The sequence below is a fragment of the Lynx rufus genome, unplaced genomic scaffold (assembly GCF_022079265.1).
Source record: "Lynx rufus isolate CCGP_SWC_20201006 ecotype Redwood Valley unplaced genomic scaffold, mLynRuf1.p SCAF_8, whole genome shotgun sequence".
NCBI classification, from domain to species: Eukaryota; Metazoa; Chordata; class Mammalia; order Carnivora; family Felidae; genus Lynx; species Lynx rufus.
This window is the reverse complement of record NW_025814896.1, coordinates 101,368,433-101,392,660: the sequence shown is the minus strand read 5'-3', so window position 1 is coordinate 101,392,660 and position 24,228 is coordinate 101,368,433. Positions and strand designations below refer to the sequence as shown.

At 40.2% G+C, this 24,228-nt stretch overlaps 1 protein-coding gene across 2 annotated transcripts in view; it reads right to left on the bottom strand.

Annotated features, from left to right (window-relative positions):
* KDM3A (lysine demethylase 3A) overlaps positions 1-23,864 on the bottom strand; it is a 53,366-nt gene extending 29,502 nt beyond the window's left edge. For both annotated transcript variants that reach the window (XM_047067910.1, XM_047067911.1), the window contains exons 1-10: positions 23,783-23,864; positions 22,962-23,177; positions 16,266-16,421; positions 15,040-15,150; positions 11,775-11,877; positions 10,952-11,076; positions 10,623-10,695; positions 10,424-10,512; positions 4,505-4,668; positions 2,299-2,819 (exon numbers count right to left, since the gene is read on the bottom strand). In XM_047067910.1, the coding sequence (XP_046923866.1) occupies positions 2,299-2,819; positions 4,505-4,668; positions 10,424-10,512; positions 10,623-10,695; positions 10,952-11,076; positions 11,775-11,877; positions 15,040-15,150; positions 16,266-16,421; positions 22,962-23,147 (1,528 nt within the window). In that variant the 5' untranslated portion in view covers positions 23,148-23,177; positions 23,783-23,864. The remainder of the gene's footprint in view (positions 1-2,298; positions 2,820-4,504; positions 4,669-10,423; positions 10,513-10,622; positions 10,696-10,951; positions 11,077-11,774; positions 11,878-15,039; positions 15,151-16,265; positions 16,422-22,961; positions 23,178-23,782) is intronic.
* Positions 23,865-24,228: the final 364 nt, after the last annotated feature.

Sequence of the window (24,228 nt, the reverse complement as noted above, 5' to 3'; positions counted from 1 at the left end):
CAACTTAACAGAAGCTGTATGAAATACAGTGTACCATTTTCTCTGAAGAGTATAGGCATACCTTGGAGACACAGTGGGTGTGGTTCCAGACTACCTCAATAAAGCAAATTATTGCAGCAAAGCAAATCAAATGAATTTTGTTTTCCCAGTGCACATGAAAGTTATATTTACACTATACCGTAGTCTACTAAGCGTGCAACAGCCTGGATCCATTAAAAAAAAAAAAAAATTATCTATGGCAGCTATAGCCTTACAAAATATATTACTTAAGTAAGACTTGCAAGTCAAAATTATTCCTTGATCCATGGGCTGCAGAATGGATGCTGTGTTAGCAGGCATGAAAACAACATTAATCTCATACATCTCCCATCAGAGCTCTTGGGTGAACAGGTGCATTGTCCATGAGCAGTAATATTTTGAAAGGAATCTTTTTTTCGGAGCCGTAGGTCTCAACAACGGGCTTAAAATATTCAGTAAACCATGTTGTAAACAAATGTGCTGTCATCCAGGCTTTGTTGTTCCATTTATAGAGCACAGAGTAGATTTAGCATAATCTAAGGGCCCCAGGATTTTCAGAATGGTAAATGAGCACTGGCTTCAACTTGAAGTCATCAGCTACATTAGCCCCTAACAAAGGAGTCCGCCTGTCCTTTAAAGCTTTCAAACCAGGCATTGGTTTCTCCTCCCTAGCTCTCAAAGTCCTAGATGGCATCTTCTTCCAATCTGTTTAGTCTAGCCACCTTCATTAATTATCTTAAGCTAGATTTTTTGGCTAACTTGCTGCAGCTTCTACATCAGCATTTGCTGCTTCATTTTGCACTTTTATGTTATGGAAATGACTTCTTTCCTTAAGCCTCACAAACCAACCTATGATAGCTTCAAACTTTTCTGCAGCTTCCTCACACCTCTTAGCCTTCAGAGAATTAAAGAGAATAATGACCTTGCTCTGGACTTAAAGGAATGTCGTGGTTGGTTTGCTCTTCCATACAGACCACTAAAACGGTCTCCAAGTCAGCAATAAGGTTGTTTTACTTTCTTATCATTTGTGTTCACTGTAGTAGTACTTTTCATCGCCTTCAAGAATTTTTACTTTGCGTTCTGCAGCTTGCCTGTCTGGCACAACAGGCCTAGCTTTATCTTGGCTTTGAGCATGCCTTCCTCACTAAGCCTAACCATTTCTAGCTTTTGATTTAAATGAGAGACGTGTGACTCTTCCTTTCCCTTTAACGCTGAAGAGGCCACTGTAGGGTTATTATTGGGCCTCATTTCACTAATTTTGTGTCTCAAAGAATATGCAGGCCTGAAGAGAGGAAGAGAGATGAGGAAATGGTTGGCTGGTGGAGCAGTCAGAACAAACGCAACATGCTGTCAACTAAGTTCGCCATCTCATATGGGTGCAGTTTGAGGTGCCCCCAAACAATTACAACAGTAACATAAAGATTACTCATCACAATAATAACAAATATGGTAATAATGAAAACGTCGGAAATACCACAAGAATTACCAAAACGTGACATATAGACTAGAAGTGAGCAAATATTGTTGGGAAAATGGTGCCAACAGATTTCTTGACACAGGGTTGCCACAAACCTTCAATAAGTTAAAACTGCAGTATCTGCAAAGTGCAATAAAGCAAAGTACAAAAAAAAAAATAATAAAAAATAAGGTATGCTAGCACATAGTTTTAAATTGTAGGTGCAGCAGGATTTCCCCTTAGGCAAGGAGACTGCCCAGTGTTATAGCCCTGTCCTTAAAATCTTTAACCAAAAGTCCCTTTTCTAGAGGTGCTGGTATAAATTCTGTCTTTAAAAATACATTGCAGATCTGAATTACCTGCATGAGCATAAAGTGCCGATCATCTCTAACACTCCATGTGGATGCTACCAAAAAATGTTTCAAAATTATTTTCTTACAACCAGAAATTGGGAACCGCCTAATTACCCATCTAGTAGGAACCAGTTAAGTCATCTAATAAATGCATATATAATGGAACCCTTACAGCCTCTGAAAGGTTGATAGACACTTACACTAATTCACAGGATAAAATTGTTGGTATAAACCCATTTGTGTTATAGTTTATCTGTACTTCTAATACACATGGAACCAGGTACACTAAAATATTAATAGTAATCATTTCTAAGAAGATTTTGGGATGCTACTTTTCTCCTTTAACTTTCCCAATTATGTGAACTTTTGCTATAGTCACTTTCATATTATCTTCTCATAAAGTAAGGAGACATATATGTACCCACTACCATCTCTCAGCTTCTACCAATAAAGACATGTAGAAACACTCACCATTCTGGATTTTACTGTTGTTTCTTGTGCAACAGCTTTCATTATCTATTTTTACTGAAGATTCCTTCAAATTCTGTGACCGGCATCCTAAAGTTGAAGATTCTATCTTTTTTTCCACACAACTATTAAAGCTATTACTATTGACACCTGCTTTCTCCTCTGGCTTATCTGAAAGGACATCAGATGTGGAAGGCGTATATTCTAGGTGCTTCTGCAGTTCAGGAGTACTGGCAATTTCCAATTCTGCCGTAGAAGAAGGCTTTGTAGGTGAGCACTCCTTAGGAAGGCCAGTCGATGACTGAGAAACAGATTCCGACTGGTTTTCCTGATCAGTGCTAGTCTTCAGCTGGGTACAGCTACCTTTTGGCTCACTAAGGGGTTTTAAGTCTCCAGTTCCAATCTGAGAGAACTTTGAAGACAGCAATCCTACTTTGCAGACAACATCTGGTTTTGTTCTCAGTATTTCAGGCTTTGTATTTAGACAGGAAGAAAGTTCTTCTGGTAAAATCTGTTTATGACATCTGAAAAAGAGAATACAAAAAACTAGCATCTAGGTCTCTTTTATCGCTCCTCTACCGCCCAAAAACAATTGTTTGGTACCTTAAGGCAACCACTATTGAGAGAGAAAAGAAACTGCTTATTTTAGAGAATGAAGGATAGGTTTCTGTGAGCTGGAGTTAAAGGTAATCAGTCAATGGCTCTGCAAAAATATCCTAAACACTTAGAAAAATACAATCCTAAATCCTATCTGTACGTGCTCATAAATCTCCAACTACTTCAGGTTAGTTCTATTTATCACAGTATAACGAAACTTAGCTTTCCCTTAAAGCACACAGTAGCTCATGGAACCAAAACCACCAGCAGCACAAAACCCAGTCCAGCTACAAACAACATGTCACTGGCTCTGACACTGGATAATTCCATTCCTGTTTGGTTAGTGATCAAGATCCAAAGCAACTGAAAAGCCAACTAATTACGTGCTTGCTCACAAAATGATGGGGTATTTCTCCTATCCCCTACCTTAATAGGAAGCATCCTTAAAGAACTTTTGTTTCTCTGAAATTCATCTTAAAGTTTTTTCCCCAGCAAAACATAAAGTGCTTTTTTTCCTATTATACTTTTTTTTCTCTGTCTCTAACACAGGATTTCCTCCTTGAGAAGATTTTCTTTTAAGTAAGCTTTACGCCCAACGTGGGGATTGAACTCACGATCCTGAGATCAAGAGCCACAGGCACTACTGACTGAGCCAGCCAGGTGCCCCAAGAACTTCTTCATTTAAGTACTCACATGAGACATTTGGCTTGGGTAGCACCGAACTTCTAACTGTTCCCTTTTTCTACCCAAAGACTGTTCCTCCTTCCATCTGACTGCTCTGTGGCCACCTTCCAAGCTCATCCCAGGCAGCCCACTTTCCTCCCAAGGAAGCAATGTGCTCAACCAGTCTTCCACCTTATTGCAACAGTCTTCCAAACCCACCTTTCTACATAGTTGTCTCTCTGACCTGTATCTTAGGTCTTTATCAGCTGCCTGCACAGGCCGCCACCCCTTCTAAGAGTCTTCCTTTAAAACTCTTTTCTCCGTAACCTTGTAGCCACTTCAACTCTCTGATTACACTTTACATTTCTTATTCATTTTTTTCACCTATAAACTAGTTACCTATTCCTCCTACAGCTAGCGCATCCTCATTTCTATGACTTAATATTTTACCTGCCGCCGCCTATACTTGAGGTCTGGACTGGTAAGAACTACTCTCTATCACCATGTCTCCGTGTTCTGCACACTCCCACTGACCTCAGTCTTCCACATACAACCACTCCGCTCCCTTTTCGTCACAGCAGACGTTTATTCTGCAACTGTCTACAGTATTTCAATTGACCATTCTCACTTTCCTTTTGCCCTTTCCTCACATCTTCACTTTTTTAAAAAACATTTTCCACATTGTTCTACATGCCTATTTCCCTTTTCACCTCCAAAAAGGCACCTGACCGATTTGAAAACTCTAATGAAAAACCTCTGTGGATAACCTGAGATGTGAGGAACGGCAGGTCATGACGCCAAATGTAGCTGTACTAACACCCTATGAACCACAGAATGCAGGTTAAGTCTTGCCACCAGAGCAATGGTTAAGCTCAGACACAGCGAACTACGGCTGAAATCATTTTTCTCCTACTATGACTAAACATCTTTAACAAATATCCCTACTTACCCTTGAGGAATTTTTGCTCCAAGATTGGGTGGCGAGTTGGCAGCCTGAGGAGTGCTCTGTTGCCTCGGGTCCTTACTAGGTGGGGTTGCTGCCGTACAGCCAAGCAGGATCTCCTTAAAAACCGTTGTGGGCACAGACTGTACAGGACACATACTAGGAGAGGCCTAAAAGATAGCAAACCAACAGACATTAAAAGGAAAGTACCTAGTTGGAGAATTGTGAAGTCCTAGCAAGATTCACATTTATGTGCCTGGTTTAGTACTAAACAAGCACAACACCATTTCCAAACAAAAAGCACAAAACAGTAAAACAACTGAAAAGTCACAAAATTAAGGACTTGTATCTGAAGGCTGTTAAATCATCCCAGCTTTTCATAAAGCTAGAGTCTTCCTATAAAAGATCACCGGCTGATCTTTTACAGACCTCTGAATCATTATGTCAGGAAAATGCAGCCATGTGGCAATTACTTTAAAAGTGCGATGCACAAAAGTGAGCTTTCAAGTGACAGTCTTTAAACGGTGGCAGCTTCACATGCATTCAGTTTCGCATGACTCAAGTGCCTACCACGCACTTACTGCACAGGCTGGCAGGGGACCAGACCACTAGGACTCCTGTAGGCAGTGGTGCCTACTGGGTACCAGGGTAAGCCTCTACAACGCAATAAAGGTTGAGAACATGGTTCTTGCTCTTATGTGGCTCTTCAAGTCACAAAGGCAACCGTAAGCTGCAAAAAATATCAAGTCGTGACAAGCCTGTGGGACAAAGTTGGGACACCTTCTCTTTTCAAGAAGTTTTATCTTCACAAAAATATAATAATGGACCCTCTTCTTTCCAGTTTCTACTATCCACACACGTCAACTTCCCACCAGGGAAAAAGGAAGGGATTAAACTCAACTCCCCGTGACCAGTCTTCAGCAAAACCAGGGGAAATTATTCCGCTTACTCACCAGCCTCTTTGCATGGGCTTTAAACTTTAAGTCCTGTGCCCTTCCCCAGCACAGCTCCTTCATTCCACAATGACCTCTACATTTATCTTACCACCAAATCTAAACCGCAGGAATCTTCAAAGTTTCTTCATCTTCTAGAGATTAGCTTCTAAAATTTGAGGTACTACCTCCCTTAGTTTTTAAAACTTCACAATTCTGAATATATTGATTTACATTCAGTCTACTCATGAATCTTTTTCAGACATTTAACTCTGGCAGCCTCGAAAAAACTGTCTAATATATGCTAAACAGAAATATCTGAAAAATAAAAATCTACTGAATCACTGTCAAAGTTTTGGCACAGTTTCAAACTATATGAAAATATAAAATTATCTGCTCGTATATTATACTACTTCAGTCAACTCAATTTTGGTTAAGTATTAACTTAGTGTTCCCCAGAAAAATTTCTTTGGAGGTGGGGAGGCTTTGGCTATTCTAAGAATATTCTTGGGATGGTCAACTACGGCTCTCTGAGCCTCAGTTTCCTACTCATTAAGCTGAGGAAGTTAGAGAAGTCCTGAAAGTCCTTTTTGACTCAGTTTCATAATTCTCTAGTAATCACCTATATAACGATTACCCTCCCAAAGTTTAATTGCCAAGTCATTTCAAAATGCTTACTTGAGGCTCACTTTTACCAAGGATCTTCCCTCATACCGCCTTCCTTGTTCTGAATTATGTTTAGAGTTGATATGCTAATACATACCTTTTTTTAAACTACTTTCTTGAGAGAAATTTTGATTGCAAACCTAGAGTAACACACTGAAGAAATTTAGATTGCATAAATTTTTATTCTGTACAACAGCCACTGAGCTGCTTAAGTAAAACAAAAACAAAAACCCTCCATCTCATTTCCTAAATCCAATCAATGGACCAGTAAATCCTGCCTCTATTTCCAAAATATTTACAGAATCTAACCAATTTCTTTACATTCCACCACTACCACCATTTTCCCCCCACATGGGATTACAATGGGTCTTCTCACTGGCCTGACTTCCCTCCATGTTTGTCCAAATGGTCTGCCTCCTACCCAAAATGTATTCTACCACAGACCAATCTGTAACATATAAATCAATCAGATCATGGCACTCCACTGCCTAGAAGAGTTCTGTGTGGTCTGGTCTCTACCAACCTTCCCAATCCTCTCATTCTACTTGTTCACAGTGTTCCAAATACATTGGCTTCCTTTCCGCTCTAAACTCTTTCTTGCCTGCACCTTCTTACTTGCCATTCATTCCCTCTGCATAGTTTTCATGTGGCTGACTGGTTCCATCACTTCACTCTCAAATCTGTTCTATTGTCACCTCCTCAGAACCTCTGATTACTCTTTCCAAAGCAGTGCCCCAAAAAGCATCCCGCTGTGCTTCATCATATTTCTATGTTTGTTTGTACCCGCCATTGCTTTAGGACACTGCACTGTCAAAGTTCATTTAAGATACTTTTTTATTGTCAGTCTTTTCACAAGGAATCATACACACCTACAGGCAGACCCTGATCTTGTGTCCACTGTTAAACCTTATAAAACAAGGCACACAGCAGATGCTCAAATAAGACTGGTGGAATGCATGAATGAATGATGCCGTTAGGACTTAATATTTCAAAACAGCTAGGTCAGTCCTATGACTGACAGTAATACTCACCAATGTCTAGCCACATATTTAGTATTCAGTAAATATCTGTTGGAAAGACGGAGGGAAGGACAGAGGGAATGAAGCAGGAATCTGCTGTTTTACAGTGGTGACTCACCATACCAAGGAAAAGATCTGGAGAGGAATGGCAACACCAGCACAGTGCCTAAGGGTACTGGGCTTTGGTGGCAGACCTTGGTCTGAATCTGGTCTCTGACACTTCCTAGCACATTATTTAAGCTCTTCGAGTTCAGTTTCCTCAACTGTAAATGAGAATAATGAAGCCTATTTTACAGGGCTGTCCTTCACCATGATGCCTGGCACACAGATTAGCTGACTGAAAGCAGAAGGATGAAAATTTTCTCAGTGCAGTCACCATGTATTACAAATACATAACTTAGGAAGCTTTTCCTTTTAGAAACTGAAATATGCTCAACAGGGATAGGGCTCCAATTTCAAAACCCATCTTCACGTGCACATCACTGCACTGGCCTCTGACTTGACAAGGGTCAAGGTTTCTTCTTACCTGAAGAGTTTTCCCTGAAGGTCTTCTATACCAGTCATGGCAATAGTTCCTCCCTGCCAGCAGACGGAGATAATATAATTGAGTGTATGATGGTATTCTAAAAAGGACACTGCTGGCTCACACTACTCAGCAGACTCTCTCAATTAACCAAGCAATGTCCTAACTCTGAGGAATAGTCTGCTAGGCAGAGAAGACCTTCAAGGAGCCAGCTGTTACTGGCAAACAGGTTTATTCTATCCAAAAGTATTCACCAACGCAATCCAGAGTCTCGTCTACCTAATCCCAAACTCCTGTTTTCCAAAGACCACCCTAAAAGTAAACTCTGTGCCAGTCCAACACATCTGGAAAGTGCAAACACGGTGAGATGTGTGCCAAGTATGTTACTATACTCACCTTTCACTCCCACATTTAAGTGAACTCTTTCTTTCCTCACTTCTTCCTATACCTCTCTAGCGCTCTTAAAATCTAGCCCCAGCCACTGTTTCCAAAATTTGCCTGATTACAAGAACCACCCAGAACAAAAAAGAATATTTACAGATACGGAAAAATATTCACAACACACTGGAAAGGAATCAAGGAGGCTACAAAACGCTATGGTTTTTAGTTTGTTTTGTTTTGTTTAAAGGCCTCCATGATTATACAGGAAAAAATGAAAAACAAAAAACAGCAGAAAGACAGGTATTCCAAAATGTGAATAAGTGACATTTCTTTAGCATTTTTCTGGGCTAACTAAATATTTTTAAATAACTTTTTTTTTAATGTGAGAATCTTCATTTGACAAATAAATGCAGTATGAGGGGGAGAAAAAGTGTTACAATAAAAATAATAAAAAGCCAATACCCATCTCCAGCCAAATCTATCATCCCAATTTCCTTTAAAATGAGAATTTGACTAGTACAAAGTTTAAGAGCTGAAACAGACATTTTTAAAACATCAGATTTAGTTTTTCAATTTAGATGCAGAAATTAAGCTCAAATAGGTTATGGGAACTTATCTCCTAGCCAACGTTCAGGCTTTTTTCAAAAATAGCCTGTACCGTGCCCAACAATCAGTTCAGCAGCACACAAACCTACTGAGCTGGACAAAATGCTAACAGAGATCAAAAAGACATGCTTCCTGCCCTTGAACAGTAGGAGTCAGGCAGACAGGATCACTTATAGACATATATGTTACCACATTTTACAGGTGTCTCCTTGAAGGCTATACATCTACTTGCTCACCTATCTGTCCCATCTCTGATAAACCTGACATTGTTCAGAACTGGCACCTTCTTCCACAGGAGTTCCCTACTGACCCCAGTCCTCTGCCTGCACCCCAGGCTGATTCTTCAATGATCTGTCAGGATGCCATTTCCTATTCTCTGGCCTCTCCTCAACACAACATCATGTGGTTCTCCTTTTCATCTCACCAACTATTTATACTGATGTATTCTCCATGTCAGGCTACACCCAATCAACTTCTCCAAACTGGCCTTTATTACCCCTGGGACCCAAGACTGCTAATAACCTCACAGGTTCTACTCTGTTTCTCTCTCAGCTGCTAATACTGTGGATTACTCGACAATATCCTCTGTGAGCTTAACTCTAAGATATAATAATCACTCCCTACTACATTATTTCCCCCTTGTAAACTTAAAAGCAAAAATGAAAGTAGTAATACTAATTTCCAATAATTACCTCTTCATTGTTTCCTGAACAACCTAAAGTCAGGCCTACACACTTGGAAAGAAGACAATATTATATACCTTGGTTTACAAAGTTTTTGGTCAAGTGTCAAAGTTCCTATTGCCTGCTCACAGGCTTAAGACTCAGGAAAGGCAATCATCCTAGCCACTCAGATTCTTAAATTTTTTTGTGTAGCACAGCACTTGCTTTGGTTCTACTTGATGTTGTTGTAGTCCACTGGGCCCCGATACAGAACCCTGGATGCATTAACTGACTCTGGCCCACTACCATGCCATTTCTTCTTGCCTTACTCCTGCAGACCCCAAAGTTCCCTCTAAAGTGCTGCCAACAATCTTAATACCAACTTGGTCCATTTTCAAAATCTAAGCTCCAGCCTGGAGCAGAGCATCACAAAGGTGTTTTTGTCCCTGTAACATGAGTGCATTTGGATACACAGCTGTGTAAGCTTTTACCTAAGCTGTAAAAAAGTTATGTGTATTGTAATAGGTCCTAAGGATTCAACTCACCTCAAAGACAAACAGTCTTAAGTTTCTTGATCTAACTCCTTACTATTTCAGAATAGAATTAAATCCAGTACTTGAACTCACAGTGGCATTCATACAAGCCTATACTTTTCTGGGCAGAAATTTGTTATGGCAAACCAACACTTCCTTTAAAAATCTAGCATGTCTGTTTAACCAATCATAAATTACCAATCAAACCTATTACCGAGGAGGGAGGAGTCCTATTTCAACACCTACTCAGAATTCTAAGGTTCCTCCCCTTCTCTCGTGCCAGGCCTTCTTCCAATTTGATACACACAACTCAGCTTACCCTCAAAAACACTCCTTATGGATGAAAACTGTCAAATCTATTGAGCATTTTCAGCAAATATCAAAAAATAATACACGTTTTACACAAAAAATAGTTAACCAGAAACTTATATTATCTCCATCTGCTTGAGTGTAGAAATTATGGCCAAGATCTGGAACCAGCAAAGAAGAGCAGACAACACAGTGCAGAACAGCACAGAAGAAAGCTTTATAACCACCAAACAAACTGGCCACGCACCATTAGAGTTCAGGAAACTTTGACACAAGTGACAAACATAAGGTTACCTCAGAGCAAGATTTTGCTTGTTTGGAAACTAGGCTTCCATTATTCTCAGAAGACTTGCGTTTTACGGCTCCAATTTTTGTGGAATTACCTAAAATATTTAAAAATAAGTAAGTTGGCTTCCCTGTTTCTCTTAACATGGAAAGGAGAAAGAGGAAAGGTCAGAAGGAGAATAAAGGCTTTAATCAAACAGTATCTTACCACATGTCCCAAAGTTATCATGCACAACTTCAACATGAATCAGTGATGGATCAACAATTTTCAGTGCTGGAATCTTAAAAATAAATAAAACAAAGATACTGGAACTTAAAAACGCTCAGAAACATACCAGAAATTAGTTCTGTTAACACACAAGAAGAGCTTCTTACAAATAATTTCTTTTAAAAACAATCATGATATTTCTCTTTCTACTCTAATATTTTAATACAAAGATAATAAAACAATTTAGCTCCTATAAGATATTATAATTCTTTTTTAGAATTATCTTTCTCTGTCAGGTTATCTTACATGCAATTAGCATCCTCTTTTACCTCCTCACAGTTGACTTGCAGAGTTTTTGATGCTGGGTTTCCGTTTACAATTGTTGCAGAAAACCACTGAGTCGATGGGTCCAAGCTATAAATTTTTACTTCTGAACCAACTAAGTTTTTGTCACCTGAAAAAAAAAAAATCCTTAGAGCAATCTGCATTATCTCCCAACACACCAACATCCAAGATAATCTTTTCTCAAGTCTTTAAAAAAAGCAGTAGACAAAAATAAACAGTAAAAGATACTGCTATAAACACGAGAAGACAGACATTTCAGAAAAGCTAGGAGAAATTTTTAATTTTATTTTAAACTTTTTATTCCATTTTCCTATTAATTTACCTAAAAGTGGCAATATATTTATTCTACCATTTGTATGAGACCAAGCAGAATCCAGGTAACTCACTGAACCCAAACTTACTTTCCTGTGCAGAGTTTTAGGGGATCCAAATTCAGGAACCCCAACAGAACTGCCTAAACAGAACTTAAAAAACTATAAAATTGACCAGGAAACTCAGTAACAGTATATGGGAAGATCAGGATTACCACATTCATGTTTCATCAATTTTGTAAGACTGAAATTTCAAACATATCAAATTCCATGTCAAAATACACCTGAGCTTTTTTAATACCTACTTTACTAGTTTTCACATAAGCCCTGAGCTTTCCAAATTTCAGAGGCTTTTGGATATATAAAGTCCTTCAATCATCTAGTTGATGAAGAAAGCAATTACTAAAAAATTAGAAATTTCAATGAATGAGGACTAAAATGTAGCTTCTTACAAACTGTCAACTCATGAACTGTCATCAACAGATAATCTATATACCTTGTAAAAGATGGCTTTCATCCAAATGTTTCACAATCAAAGCTTGAAATTCTTTACTGACATTCTGATTATCCATAAGGGAAAGTCGAAGATTGTTTACATCCTGAAAAATGGAAGATTTTAAGGTAACAAATAAGAAGCGTTAAATTCCAGTGGATATTTCAATCAGCTTAATGTTTAAGTACTGTCAGTAGCCATTTGATGGCACCAAACCACTGCAACTCCAATGAACTGAAAAGGTCAAATAGTAGGAATCCATCAAATGATCACAGGTATAGGGAGACTAAAGTGAAGTCACCCCAAGCTAAGAGCATGACAAATACTAAGGAGTGGCTCAAAGCATAATTTTAAGTATGACACAACTTTGACTACGGAAAATATAATAAACTAGATGGTCAATCCAAGGATTTCCCAGGGGCAAAAGACACACACATAGAAACACACGGATATGTAGAGTCAATTTGCTGAAATTGTTTTTAACAAATCACCACACAGATTGATTTAACCCAACTAAAATTCCAAATGCATTTTTGTTTACAAATGGTAAAGGGAGGTATGGGAGAGACAAAATCTGAATGAATAGCATTAAGTTTTCAGCAAGCCAGTTTTGAAACACTCAATTCTTGGCAGCAGCTCCATTTTGGGCACTATTCCACAGTCTTCTGGCTTTGTGTGCACACTAAGTTATGATAAATGTATACAGAAAATGTCAATACAAATAACCTGCTGAACACAAACTATACAGCACAGAAGCTCTTCTAATATCAGGGCTTCACACTTTTCTGACACTGAAATGGATACACAGTGGCCAAAATTAGTTCATCCATTCCTCCCACTGGGAAAACTAACTAGTCTTTTAGAGAGGCCATGCTGGAAAAATGCATTTCTTAAGCCAAATAACATTAGACTTAACCTAGGGTCTTCAGAAGAGCTCAACATTAATTATCAGAATGAACCATTTACGGTTGTTTTTTTTTTTTTCCCCTCATGCTGCTGCAGTTTCAAAAAAAAAAAAAATGTAAATGTGTGCTCCAATTCTTATTAAGAGATAAAATGCACATTACTAGGGACAGTCACAAATGGCTCTTAAACAAGGTAGAATAATTCTACTCTGCCCAGGAAAGTTTTAGTGCCAGATGACTAACCTGGGTATTTTGTCTTCTTACCCACAAATAAGTCAAATTCAATCCAAAAAACAGACCTTAAGTTTCAATTCCAACTTCTATATATGCCAAATGATTTTCAGGTTCTCTGTGTATTATATAGGGCAAGCATTCTACTGCAGTAATCACATCTCCCAACACAGTTTCATACAGTAGCAACTGGATGTAACTACCCACATCTACAAGAGAATGCCCTGAAGCACTAAGCTTGGGCCACTATTATCACCAGTAAAAGTCAAGAGCACACATCATAATCTACCTCAATTAATATTACTAGTAATATTCACAATGATAGCCATGGTGCACCTTCCTGAGAATAAAAACTTACTGATCTAGATTTTGCTTTTTCCATCTTAAGAAACAAAATTATGAGTTCTGCTTTGACTAAAAAGCTTGGATATACAAAAGATGCAAAACACAACTGTCCAGAAAACAATGCTGAGAAGTAAAAACTACTCTATCACTAAGTAAAGCAAGATACCCAAAGCCCCTCCTGTATGTTCCTTGGTCCTTAAGAGCAAGGCATTCTTCCTTTTAAGGCAGATAAAACATCAACATGGCTATCTGAACATCACGAAGGTAACCTGCATCTGAAATTAACTTAAGCAAAAGCACCTTTTTTTGTTGTTTAATCATTGTAAAATAAGGTTCAGAATGTGGACCTTGTTTTCACTCACCTTCAGGATACAGAAATGAGACTTTAGTGAGAAAGCCCGTGCTTTGGGTTTTCCAACACACGCACATCAATGGCAATGACCATTGACCCTAAACTGTCTTTTAACAACAGTTCACAGAAACAAGTCAGGTCACCAAATGGATGTGGATAAAGGGGATTAAGTTTCATAAATGACCTCTAAAAGACAAATGATATGACATGACCAACTCTATTCCCAAGGTAGTAATCTGGAAATAATCTGTATGTTCTTTCCCCCTCTCTGCAAACATTTTCATGAGGAAAATAATCACATATAAGCAAGACCCAAGAGCCTAAATGTTGTGAAGAAAAGGGTGGGGGTTTTGCAAGCTAGTTGGAAAGAACACACATGCATGCGCTCTCAATTCTCATTATTCATTGTAATTATGTTTATTAAGTCCACACAAACACTGGAATAGTGAATAGTGAACCACTGCTCCTAGTGGAAAGATAAGGTTAGGTTCCTTTGAGCCTCTGGGTCACAATTTCATCAACCGACCTATATATATAACCTTGTTTTATGTGTGTATGCGTGTATGTGTGCTCACATGTGCGTGCTAGAAAACACATTATTTAATATGTTACTGCATTATTAACTTAGAAATCACAGCCAACAGCATTATAACTCATGGCTGAATAAAACTTCTCTAACAAATGTATTTCTTCCCTAAGACACATCACAGCCTTCTTGCACTTAGGAAGACTAGACAGTACTTCAGCACTATAGTTGGTGTAGTAAAACCACCAAAAAAAAAAAAAAAAAAAAAAAAGAAAAGCATAAAAATTCAGCACTAATTAGACCTCAGAAAGGATACTTGTTTACAGTATAAGAGATGAAACAAGAAGGCAGAACATCACTTTATTCAACCTCAGTTGGGAACATTTGTCAGGCAACTCAAATTTTTTGCCACCCTGCCAATGTCTGATGACCATGAAAGTGCCGAAGTACTGATCTGAATGTTACAAATATATTTTAGCAAGTAGGCAACTTCCCAAATAATACAGGATACATAAAATAACAACTGCCATATATGGATATATACTCATGTATGTATGTATATATATATATATATATATATATATATATATATGAATGAGAGCCAATCTTTTTAAAATTATTTTTGTATCACCTAGGTGTTTCCATACATATGCGCGCATGTGCGCACACGCGCGCGCGCACACACACACACACTCCAACCATAGTTTCTCTGTCCTTCCAAGACCAAATGGATAGCACCAACTGAATGGCTAACACTGAGGGATGATGTCTAACAACTAACTGCTGGGATGGGTCCTTTTCTGTTAGATAGGTGTTCGAATTAGAGCAATCAACATCAATATTTTAGTTCTCATCTTAAAAGACTCTGTATTTCTATCTTGAGAGTTTAATATTGTTTTTATGTTTTACCTGTATAGGCTTCAGGAGGTCTTTAGAAAGAAATACTCTTTGTTGATCTCCCAGAAAGCGAATAGAGGTTATGGATCCCAAACCAGCTTTGTCCAACAGAGACTTGTACACCTATAGCAAAACAAAAGAAAATGTTTTGGCATCACAACTGCTATCAGCAAAACTCTGAAAATGGGGACTAGCAATTTTCCACACATACAGAAAGAGATAAAACCATTAAGTTTTTTTTATTTACTGCCAGTATCCCAATAACGACTATTTATGCAACCATAATATCACATAATTTTTATCCAAAAGTCAATCATTTAAACCAGATACACATTTGGGACTCATTAACATAGAAGTCTGGGTCCAAAAATATACAGCTTCTCTAAAATTTATGCAAAAAATTGTGTGTATACATTTTTCTGAGGATAAAGAACCATGTTTTTAGCCAATTCTTAATAGCTGGGGTGGAAAAATACAAAGACAAAATATAACTTTAACCAAAACCCTACATTACTCAAAAACCTCCAGTAGCTAGCTGTTCTCACCTGCAGACAAAATCTTAACTTTGCTAACACAGCAGACTTGGCTCTTCACAATCTGGTCAGCCTTTCAGTCACCTTCCTGGCCTTTCCAACTGTCTAAATCTGACCCTTCCACCATTAAGCCCTATGTCTCACAAAACCTGAACTGTCTTCTCCAGACCCTGTGATCACTCTCGTATTCCAACTACACCAGACTTATGATATGGAAATGGTACTGACTACCAGTACCTTCAGAGCCAAAGAATATTATGACTCAGAGAGAACCTTAGGGATCATGAGGCCAAGACTGGCAACTCTCTACAGGAGCCAGGCAACAGCCAGATTTTAAGGTATACTTTCCCCATTTCATAAGCAGACAACTAATTCAAATTTTCTTAAAACACTATGAGGGTCAAGCCAAACAGATCCGTATGTCCATATACAACTGCTGATTTCTGACTTCTGACCTAGACATTACCCATATGACCATCCCCATTTTTCAAGTGAAGAAATGGAGCTGAGAAAGTCAAGGGCCTAGACTTCCAGAATTCCTCGCAGTGGGGCTGACAGGAGATCCCAGATGCTCTTCTAACTCCCCTACACTGTCATGTTTCTGTACTATTATTCTCCAGACGCCAAATATAGGCACTACATATCCATTTCCCTTGTTTCACACATAACCAATACCCTCTTCTCATAAGCCCAAGTTCTACTCACTATTGCAGGCCACTGAACAACTCGTTCAGAAATTTCAGGAGACTTTCGTTCAGCCAAAACCAAGTTATGTTCTACTAAAAATGCTCTCCTTAGAAGGCTGTAGACTTCTATCCATCTTCTCTTCCTCCAAGATTCCCCGTCAAACTCTACGCACACCTAGACAAACAGAAGTAAAAAAAAAAAAATCAGATTTGATTAACAAAAATAAACACGAAAAATGCCAACTTTGAATTATGCCATCATTCTACTTGAATCTTTAATCTGAATATCTGAGTGTTTGCTGTCCTTCTTTCCCACTCTTACTTCCCTTCGCAGTCCACATAAACCAGTCCGACATGTTAATCTAACCATCAAGCTCTAGCTCCCAAATCACTTTGGGAAGCAGCAGCCAAGGGTTTTGGAGGCCAATCTCTGCCCCCCAAAGTAACTTCTAGGAAGCCCATACATACAACAAAAACCCCCCATGTGGAAAGTTTTTACACATGTTAGACATCAGAACTTTAAGAACCAAACGAAAGAAATTTGAAACCCTAAAAAAAGTACTTACTGCAGGTCATTGTAATTCTAAATTGACGCTGCTTGTGGGCCTAAGATGAGCTCCCCCACCCATTCACCATAATCCACAACTTGCTTTTCAATCCCTTTGGTATTCACAGGATTTAACACTAGGCCTAGTAGAGAGCATATCCTCAATATCCCTTTCAGTTGAATAAACTGGGAGTTTGGAGTCAAAGACTACTTTGCTAAATATAGAAGCAAATAGTTGATAAATTGACCCCAGAGTTAAACTTCCTCAATATGTGGTGTAAAAATCACTTTTTTAAATTTGATTTAAAATCCCCTCTCCTACTAAAGCAGCCTCTCGTTTTTGGTTTCAAAGAACTAGTTAATAAACATGCCAACTCTGTTCATAAGTTCACAGATAATCATATCTCCCTTTTCAACTTTTAATTAAAAAAAAAATTTAGTTAACTTCCATTCATCTGTCAGAACCCGATTAAAAAAATCCTTTCCTCCAAGAAGCCTTACCTTACCTTCAAAGAGCCTCCTCCACCCCTCAGAAGAGAGTTCCCTTGTTCATTGCACTCAAAGCCCTATACTTTTCCTTCCTAACACTTACCCACACTTTGAATTATTTACTTGTGGCTGACTGATTGACATAAATTCTAATATGTCAAAGTCTGCATCTGTTTTTACTTAACTGTTGTATTTCACTGGTATCCAGTCCCCAGTCAGTACTCAAATACTTGTTGAATGAATAAATGTCTCTCTGAATTGGGCTCTTACCTTCTGTTTACTCTAAACCACTTAGCAGGCAGGACATTCCCAACTGGTATACCACTATAGCCCCAATCCTAAACCTTCTCCAGTTTCATGGCCTTAGAATATCAATCTTTAAAAATCAATGAAATTTAAAATCCATCCTATCCTCCTCCCCCAACAGTAAAATCTGCATCCCTAACTTCCCAGGCAACTTCTCCTGAGAAGATGCATATCTTCTTGGCATGGCAGACTTTTAATCTTGCAGTTATCACAGAATACATCCAAATGTGTGAACACCTACTATGTGCCAAGGCCCTGTGTGTGTACTCTCTCTTTGGTTCTACCCACCCCATCCATCACTATACCCAATCAAATGGTCCTTCACAGAGCTGTTCAGAGACTGCTCATCTTCCTGCCTCCCCAGCCACCAGAATCCAGGTCCTCTGATAGCTCCCCTAAATTGGATAGTCTTTCTGCCCCACATCACATCAACTCCAAACCCAAACTAGCTTTAGATGGCAGAGTTTTCCCATCAATGTGTAAGAGGAATGAGCATATATAAACTACAGCGCCAGAGAAATCTGGGTTTGAATCCCGGCTATGTTGAAGCTTTCTTAGAATGATTTTACTTGCATAAAATAAGATACATAGTATTACAAAGAAAACCAATTAACCTGCCTGGCAGGTTAAGAACCCTTACTAAAATCTAAGCTCTTTGAAACTGGTTTTGCTAGCTTCAAAATGAAAGTACTAACATCTACCCATCACTGAACTTTAATATAGATTTTTAAGACAATGTATGTAAAGCATCTGCCACGGAGACTAGGTAGCCTTAAAAGCTCCATGGGAATTCAAATCTTAATTTATCAAGGTATCAGTTCACTTAGTAGTGGTGGAAAGATCTTAAATATGATTATCCAGTATCTATCCAGCAAAAAACTAAGAAACAAAGACAAAAAAAAGGAAAGGATTAAGATATTCAGTGGCTTCCCAAAACTTAAGCAACATCACAATTCTTATCCAACCACCACCTATAAAGCTTACAATCAACCTTAACCCAAAATTTAGACAGGGCCCCTCCTAATTTTTGACTAATTAAAAAATTAAATTTAGCTCCTTAAAAAATAACTTACTTTGTGATTTTGGAGTGTTAGGTTACATGGTCAAAAATTCATATTAACTTTAGTTTAAAAGGTGACTTAAAATATAATGAAACCAGTAAGTTGTGAGCTCTTTTCAACATTTTTTCAAAAGTTTCTTCTCATAACCACATATACCTTTCATTTGTGCCTTGAAGCTTGAGGTTCTCTACATAAGGGACCTTCTACCACCAAAGCCTCGTAAGCAAAAATTTATATAAAAAGACATACCAATAAAAATTCAAATTCGGGGGGAACTAAAGTGACTTGACCAAGCTTCTGAAAACTTATCGATATAACTAGTTATTTATATTGTTATTCCCCCATGTTCTTTTGGTCCACAAAGGAGATGTTATTTATGCTATCTGATTCCAAAAGCCAAAAAGAGGCCTATCAGTACTCACTACAAATCATTAACAAATTTGCTCTTCTTTTAATTACGACATTTTGTAAATGTGTGCCTTATTCGTCTATTAAATATCTGGACCAGAAACTGGACTATTTCAAACTAATTATTTCAAACTAATTATTTCAAGTTAATTTTTCCCCAACAGAAAATCTCTTTATATCTAATCAAGCTAATCTCACCTGAGTATATGATTAAGAAAACCATCAGAAAGGCCAAGTGAAATATTTCTAAGTTAACGGTAGGTACTTACAGAATGGCATGGTTTATAGGCAAGTTTTGACATATCTATTCTATGCCCAGCACTACAATGCAGAATACCACTTATTTCACTACTCCACAAATTAGAAAATTATTTCATTACGCTTCTGATTAGGTCTTCTTACACCTAAATATAATACTTGTCTAAAATCTCAGAGTCTAGGGGCGCCTCCGTGGTTCAGTCAGTTAAGCGTCTGACTTCGGCTCAGGTCACGACCTCACAGTTCATGAGTTTGAGCCCTGTGTCCAGCTCTGCACTGACAGCTCAGAGCCTGGAGCCTGCTTCAGATTCAGTGTCTTCTTCTCTCTCTGCTCCTCCCCTGCTGGTGTTCTCTCTCAAAAATAAATAAATAAGCGTTTAAAATCCCAGTCTAGCGCTCAATTATGGGGGATAAACAGATTTTACTACACTGCTAGGACTTTCTCATTTTACATGGTTTGACTGGCAGCAGAATCTATCAACATGCAAATTCCAACTGTATGTAAGGATGAAAAGGCTGGAAACTGGTCAAAGCACCCAACTGCCAAAAAAGTTTAACAGCAGGAAATAGTATATGGAGATGGCAAGTACTACTCATCTGCTAAGGATATCCCGAAGGACTAAGAGCAGAAGACTCAAGGATAAGGTAAGTTCAAAGGAAGGAAAAGACCTAGACAGACAAGTTGGGGAACGAGGTCATTCCCAACATGCATAATGAACAAACCCAAAGCCACCTGTAGAAAGAGTAGTATAAAAAGAGGTTCTTATAACCACACCTAATAAAGATTTGTTGTTATTCCAGAGAAAGAGAATGCCACTGCTCCATTAGTACATTTCTAAAGCTGCTTTTCAGTGTAGAATAGTTTTGATTCCTTCCATATATTCAAATATTACATGCCAAGCGAGCTAAGTGCTAAGGATAGCAAAATAAAGTGCTTTAATCTCACTCTATTAACTGCCTAGTGTTTAAGATCTAGAGACAAACTTGGTCAAGTTATTTAACTTCTTCAAGCCTCAATTTCTAACACTAAAAAATGTGGTTTACCATCTAGGATATTTGTGAGGATTCACTTAGGTGCCACATACTAAATATTTACTCCTTGTTATGTCTTCACTTTGACTCTATATAATCAACAACTAGACATAATGTACCCAAGTGACTTTGTTATAAAGTCTCTCTCTAGGTGAAACAAAGTTAACAAGCCTTGGCTTTATCATCATCCTCAACTAACAGCAAATCAGTCTAGACAAACTATTTCTATCGATGCCAAAACAGTTGCATACTACTTGAATCTTATTCATTTATATACATTTTAGCCCCCAGTCCCATTCCACCGCCCCCCCCCCCCACCAAAACCCAGGATCCTTAAGCCCAAGTGTAAGCATGGTCATAGCTACTTACTAGTTCCTGCCTGTATTTCCCCAGCACAATTTGGTTCCAGTGTTCTGAAATTCTGTGTTTGCTAATACAATATGCCCTTAAACTTAAGCCATCTGCTACTCAATTAAGGAACATAATGATGAATTATGACTAGATAAAAAAAAAAAATCACAGAATTTGTACCTTACATTAAAGCTGAATTACGAAGTCTGCAGGTAAAGCAAAAATCAAATATAGTTAAAACTGTTCTTGAAATGAAAATCCCTGTTTATCCTCAGGTGAGGCACTTTAGTGCAGTGGAAAAGACACAGCCAAACCTAGATTCAAATCCTCCCTCCATCATTTAGTAGCTAACTATGCAAATCTGGACAAGACTCCTTTCCCCAATCTACTTTCTCATTCTGAAAATGAAGATATTACCACCACCTCAAAGATTTGGGGTGGCAGGAAGGTGGGAGATTAAAAAGAACACATAAAAATGACCTCCTGGATTGCCTTCTTAATCCAACAGGTCTATAATTGGGTCCTGTGGGGGAAGGGAACACCTAGTCTGTCATCATCTGCCAAAAAACTAAGGACTTAAATCAAATCTTGTTTCCATTCAAATCAGATAAAAACAAATGCACTAGAGAACATTTTACTTGGCAAGTGAAATAAACCACAACAACTATGACTGAAATCTGGTACACAAAGCCCACTTTATGGAAAAAGGTTATTAGCCTAAAGCAAATAGGCTGGCCATGCTTGTGCCACTCTACTTTCTTTCTATAAACAGCAAAACCCAGTTTGCTAGGAGTAATGAAAAGGAGGAGAAAAAAACTCCACAGTGTCTGAAAGAGTCCTTTGGTGGCACAGGGAACATAATGGTAAAGAGGGTGGGCTCAGGTATCAAAACTTCCTGGGTTAGAACACAGGCTATGCCAATTTCTATGGGACCTCTGTGACAATCTTCCCCAGCCCTGATATTTTTGTCTGTAAAATGGGGCAATATTAGTACCTACTCCCACAGAGCTGCTGTAAGGATTAATCAGATCACGGCTATGAAGTGTTCAGCATGATGCCTGGCACGTGGCTAAGTGCTCAACAGTCATCCATTTCAACCTGAAGCCAAGGCACCCTGGAAGCTTTAAAAATACAGAACCACACATCCAACAACCCTCTGCAGACTAAAACTGGCTTGCGCAGGTACGGTCGCCTTAAAGTGTTCAAATGAATGGTGTGTCCGAAATCAACATGTATTCAGCTGCTGATGCTAAAACCTGCTTCCCAATTTGAACATCGTTCTCAAGAAAAAGCAGTGATGACCAAGTGAAGATACTGAAACACATCCACTACCCAGGGTGGAAATCTCTCCTCTTCTAACAAGCTTCCTTCAAGTTGCCACCACTTTGGAGTCTTTGTTAGGGACCTTTCTCCAGTTATTTTTGCACAAAGGAGTCTTTGTTGGTGGAATGGCTTCTTTACTGGTTGTTCCCAGACAATCCTTTGCCACCAATACTTCTACAAGGAAGTATAATCAAAATTCAACTCTTTTTGAAATGATCTAACTGAAAAAGATTCTGAGCGTCGTTCTGATTAAGTCACTGTCCACACTTGTTCTCATTTCTCTCCCTCCCCGAGAACACCAAAGTGTGCTTCAAAGCCATTCCTCTAACACACCATATAAGGGGTGGCTCCACCCCCGCCCTCCATATACGGTCAAAGCCCACACCTACCTACAAACTCATCAGAGGACCAGGAACCCACTTCCACTCTGACCCGCCATACACGGACAAGTACCCACCCTAATATGCCAAACAGAACTAAGCTCCTCCCTCTTCACTCACACTTCATTTCCAACACGGCTAAAAGTTGAGCAAGTTGGGTGAAGAAATTAAGAGGAGCAGACCAAAAAATCCACCCGAAAACACTAGCCCTCAATTCCTAATGATTCCTAACATCACCTACCTGACGAATCCAATATTACCCATGCTCCCCCTTCGGAGAAACACTCCTACGGTCCTAGCAGGGCACGGGTGCGGGCAATAACGAAGCATGTCTGAGCAACCCCAAGGCCGTCATTAAACACGGGCAACTGAAGGCCAAACACACCTCGGCTCTACACGACCAATTTCAAAGACTTTCAAGGTCTAGTCTTCTGCACCTTCAGATCAGATGCCAACTTGCTGGTCGCCCTTTTCTGAAAAGGGGAGTGGGGCCGCTGGCTGTCTCGTTACCAAGGTAACTACAAAACGTCCGACAGCTGAGGCCCAGGAGCTGGTTTTACCTTCAGATCCTTCTTGGTAACGTCGGTGTGGGAGACGGCTCGAATGGTCCCAGAGAGCCAGGGCCACTCGGCGACGCGCTCCACGTCCCAGCTGTCGTGGCCGCCGTCGCTGCCGTCGGCGGCGGACAGACTGAGGAATCGCTTCCCCACCAATACTGGCCAACTTTCTCCGAGCGTGAGCACCATGGTTTCCACGCCTGCAGGAAGGGCTCCTCCCTGCAAAAATACAAAAACAAAATGCAACGGGGGCTGTCGGTGGGAGGGGGCCGGGAAGAGAGGACGCGGGGGAAGCGAGGGCGGAGGGAGGGAGCCTAACCGCGCTCGAAAAGACGAGACCCCAGACGGCGGCGGCCGGTACCAGGCAAGACCCCAACACCCGGTCTCTACACCCGCGTCCTCCCCCGCCCCCCGGATCCCTCCCCCACCGCAAACACGGGCCCAAGCGCCGCGTGACCCTCATTCTCCCAAGTTTCGCTTTTCCAAAACCTTAAACCTAAACGCAGACAGAGTGAGGGGAGAATTATTTGCAGCTTACGCGGATTTTAAAGTGTTCGCCCCCCCACCCCGGGGAAGAAAAGGCCCGAAGCAAGGGCCCGTCCCGGGCGGCCGTGTCCCCGCCCCGGGCGGCCCCGCGGGAGGGGCGAGCCCGCGGTTCCGCACTTGCCCCGCCGCCCCGCCCCGACACCGCGCTTTCCCGGCCGCGGACCCCCGGGCGTCCGTTGTCCCGGCGTGCGCCGCGGCGCGGGGGCGGCAGGGCCGCGGGCTCCGCGCCTTCATCTTTCTTCCTCCTCTCCCCTCAGCCGAGGCCGCGGCGCTCTTACCCCGCCTCCTGCCTCCCTGAGTCACCAGCGGCGGCCGCCGTTTCCAGCCGCCCAGCTCTAGCTCTGACTTGGTTCAAGAGCTCTCACAAGACACGCACAGCCTCTCGGAGCCGCCCCCTCGGAGCCGCTGCCGCCGCTCATTGGCCTAGTTCGAGGAGCTGGGCGAGGCTCGTGGGTAAACAGCCCGCCGCCATTGGCCGGCCTGGCGCAGGCGGGGCGAGAGAAAAAAACAATTCCTTGGCTGCCTCCTCCCTCTCCCCTCCCCCTTCCGACTCCCGGACGACCCCCATTAGGTTAAAGTACACAGAGCGTAAGCGAGAGATCCCTCCGCCACAGCCATTCTTTCCATTTGTTGCCCACGGGATGCAAAAAAGTCCCGCGAAATCGCTTATCAACTTTAGGGGCCAGAGAAAAATTGCAGTGGTGCATTGATAAGACTGAATGAC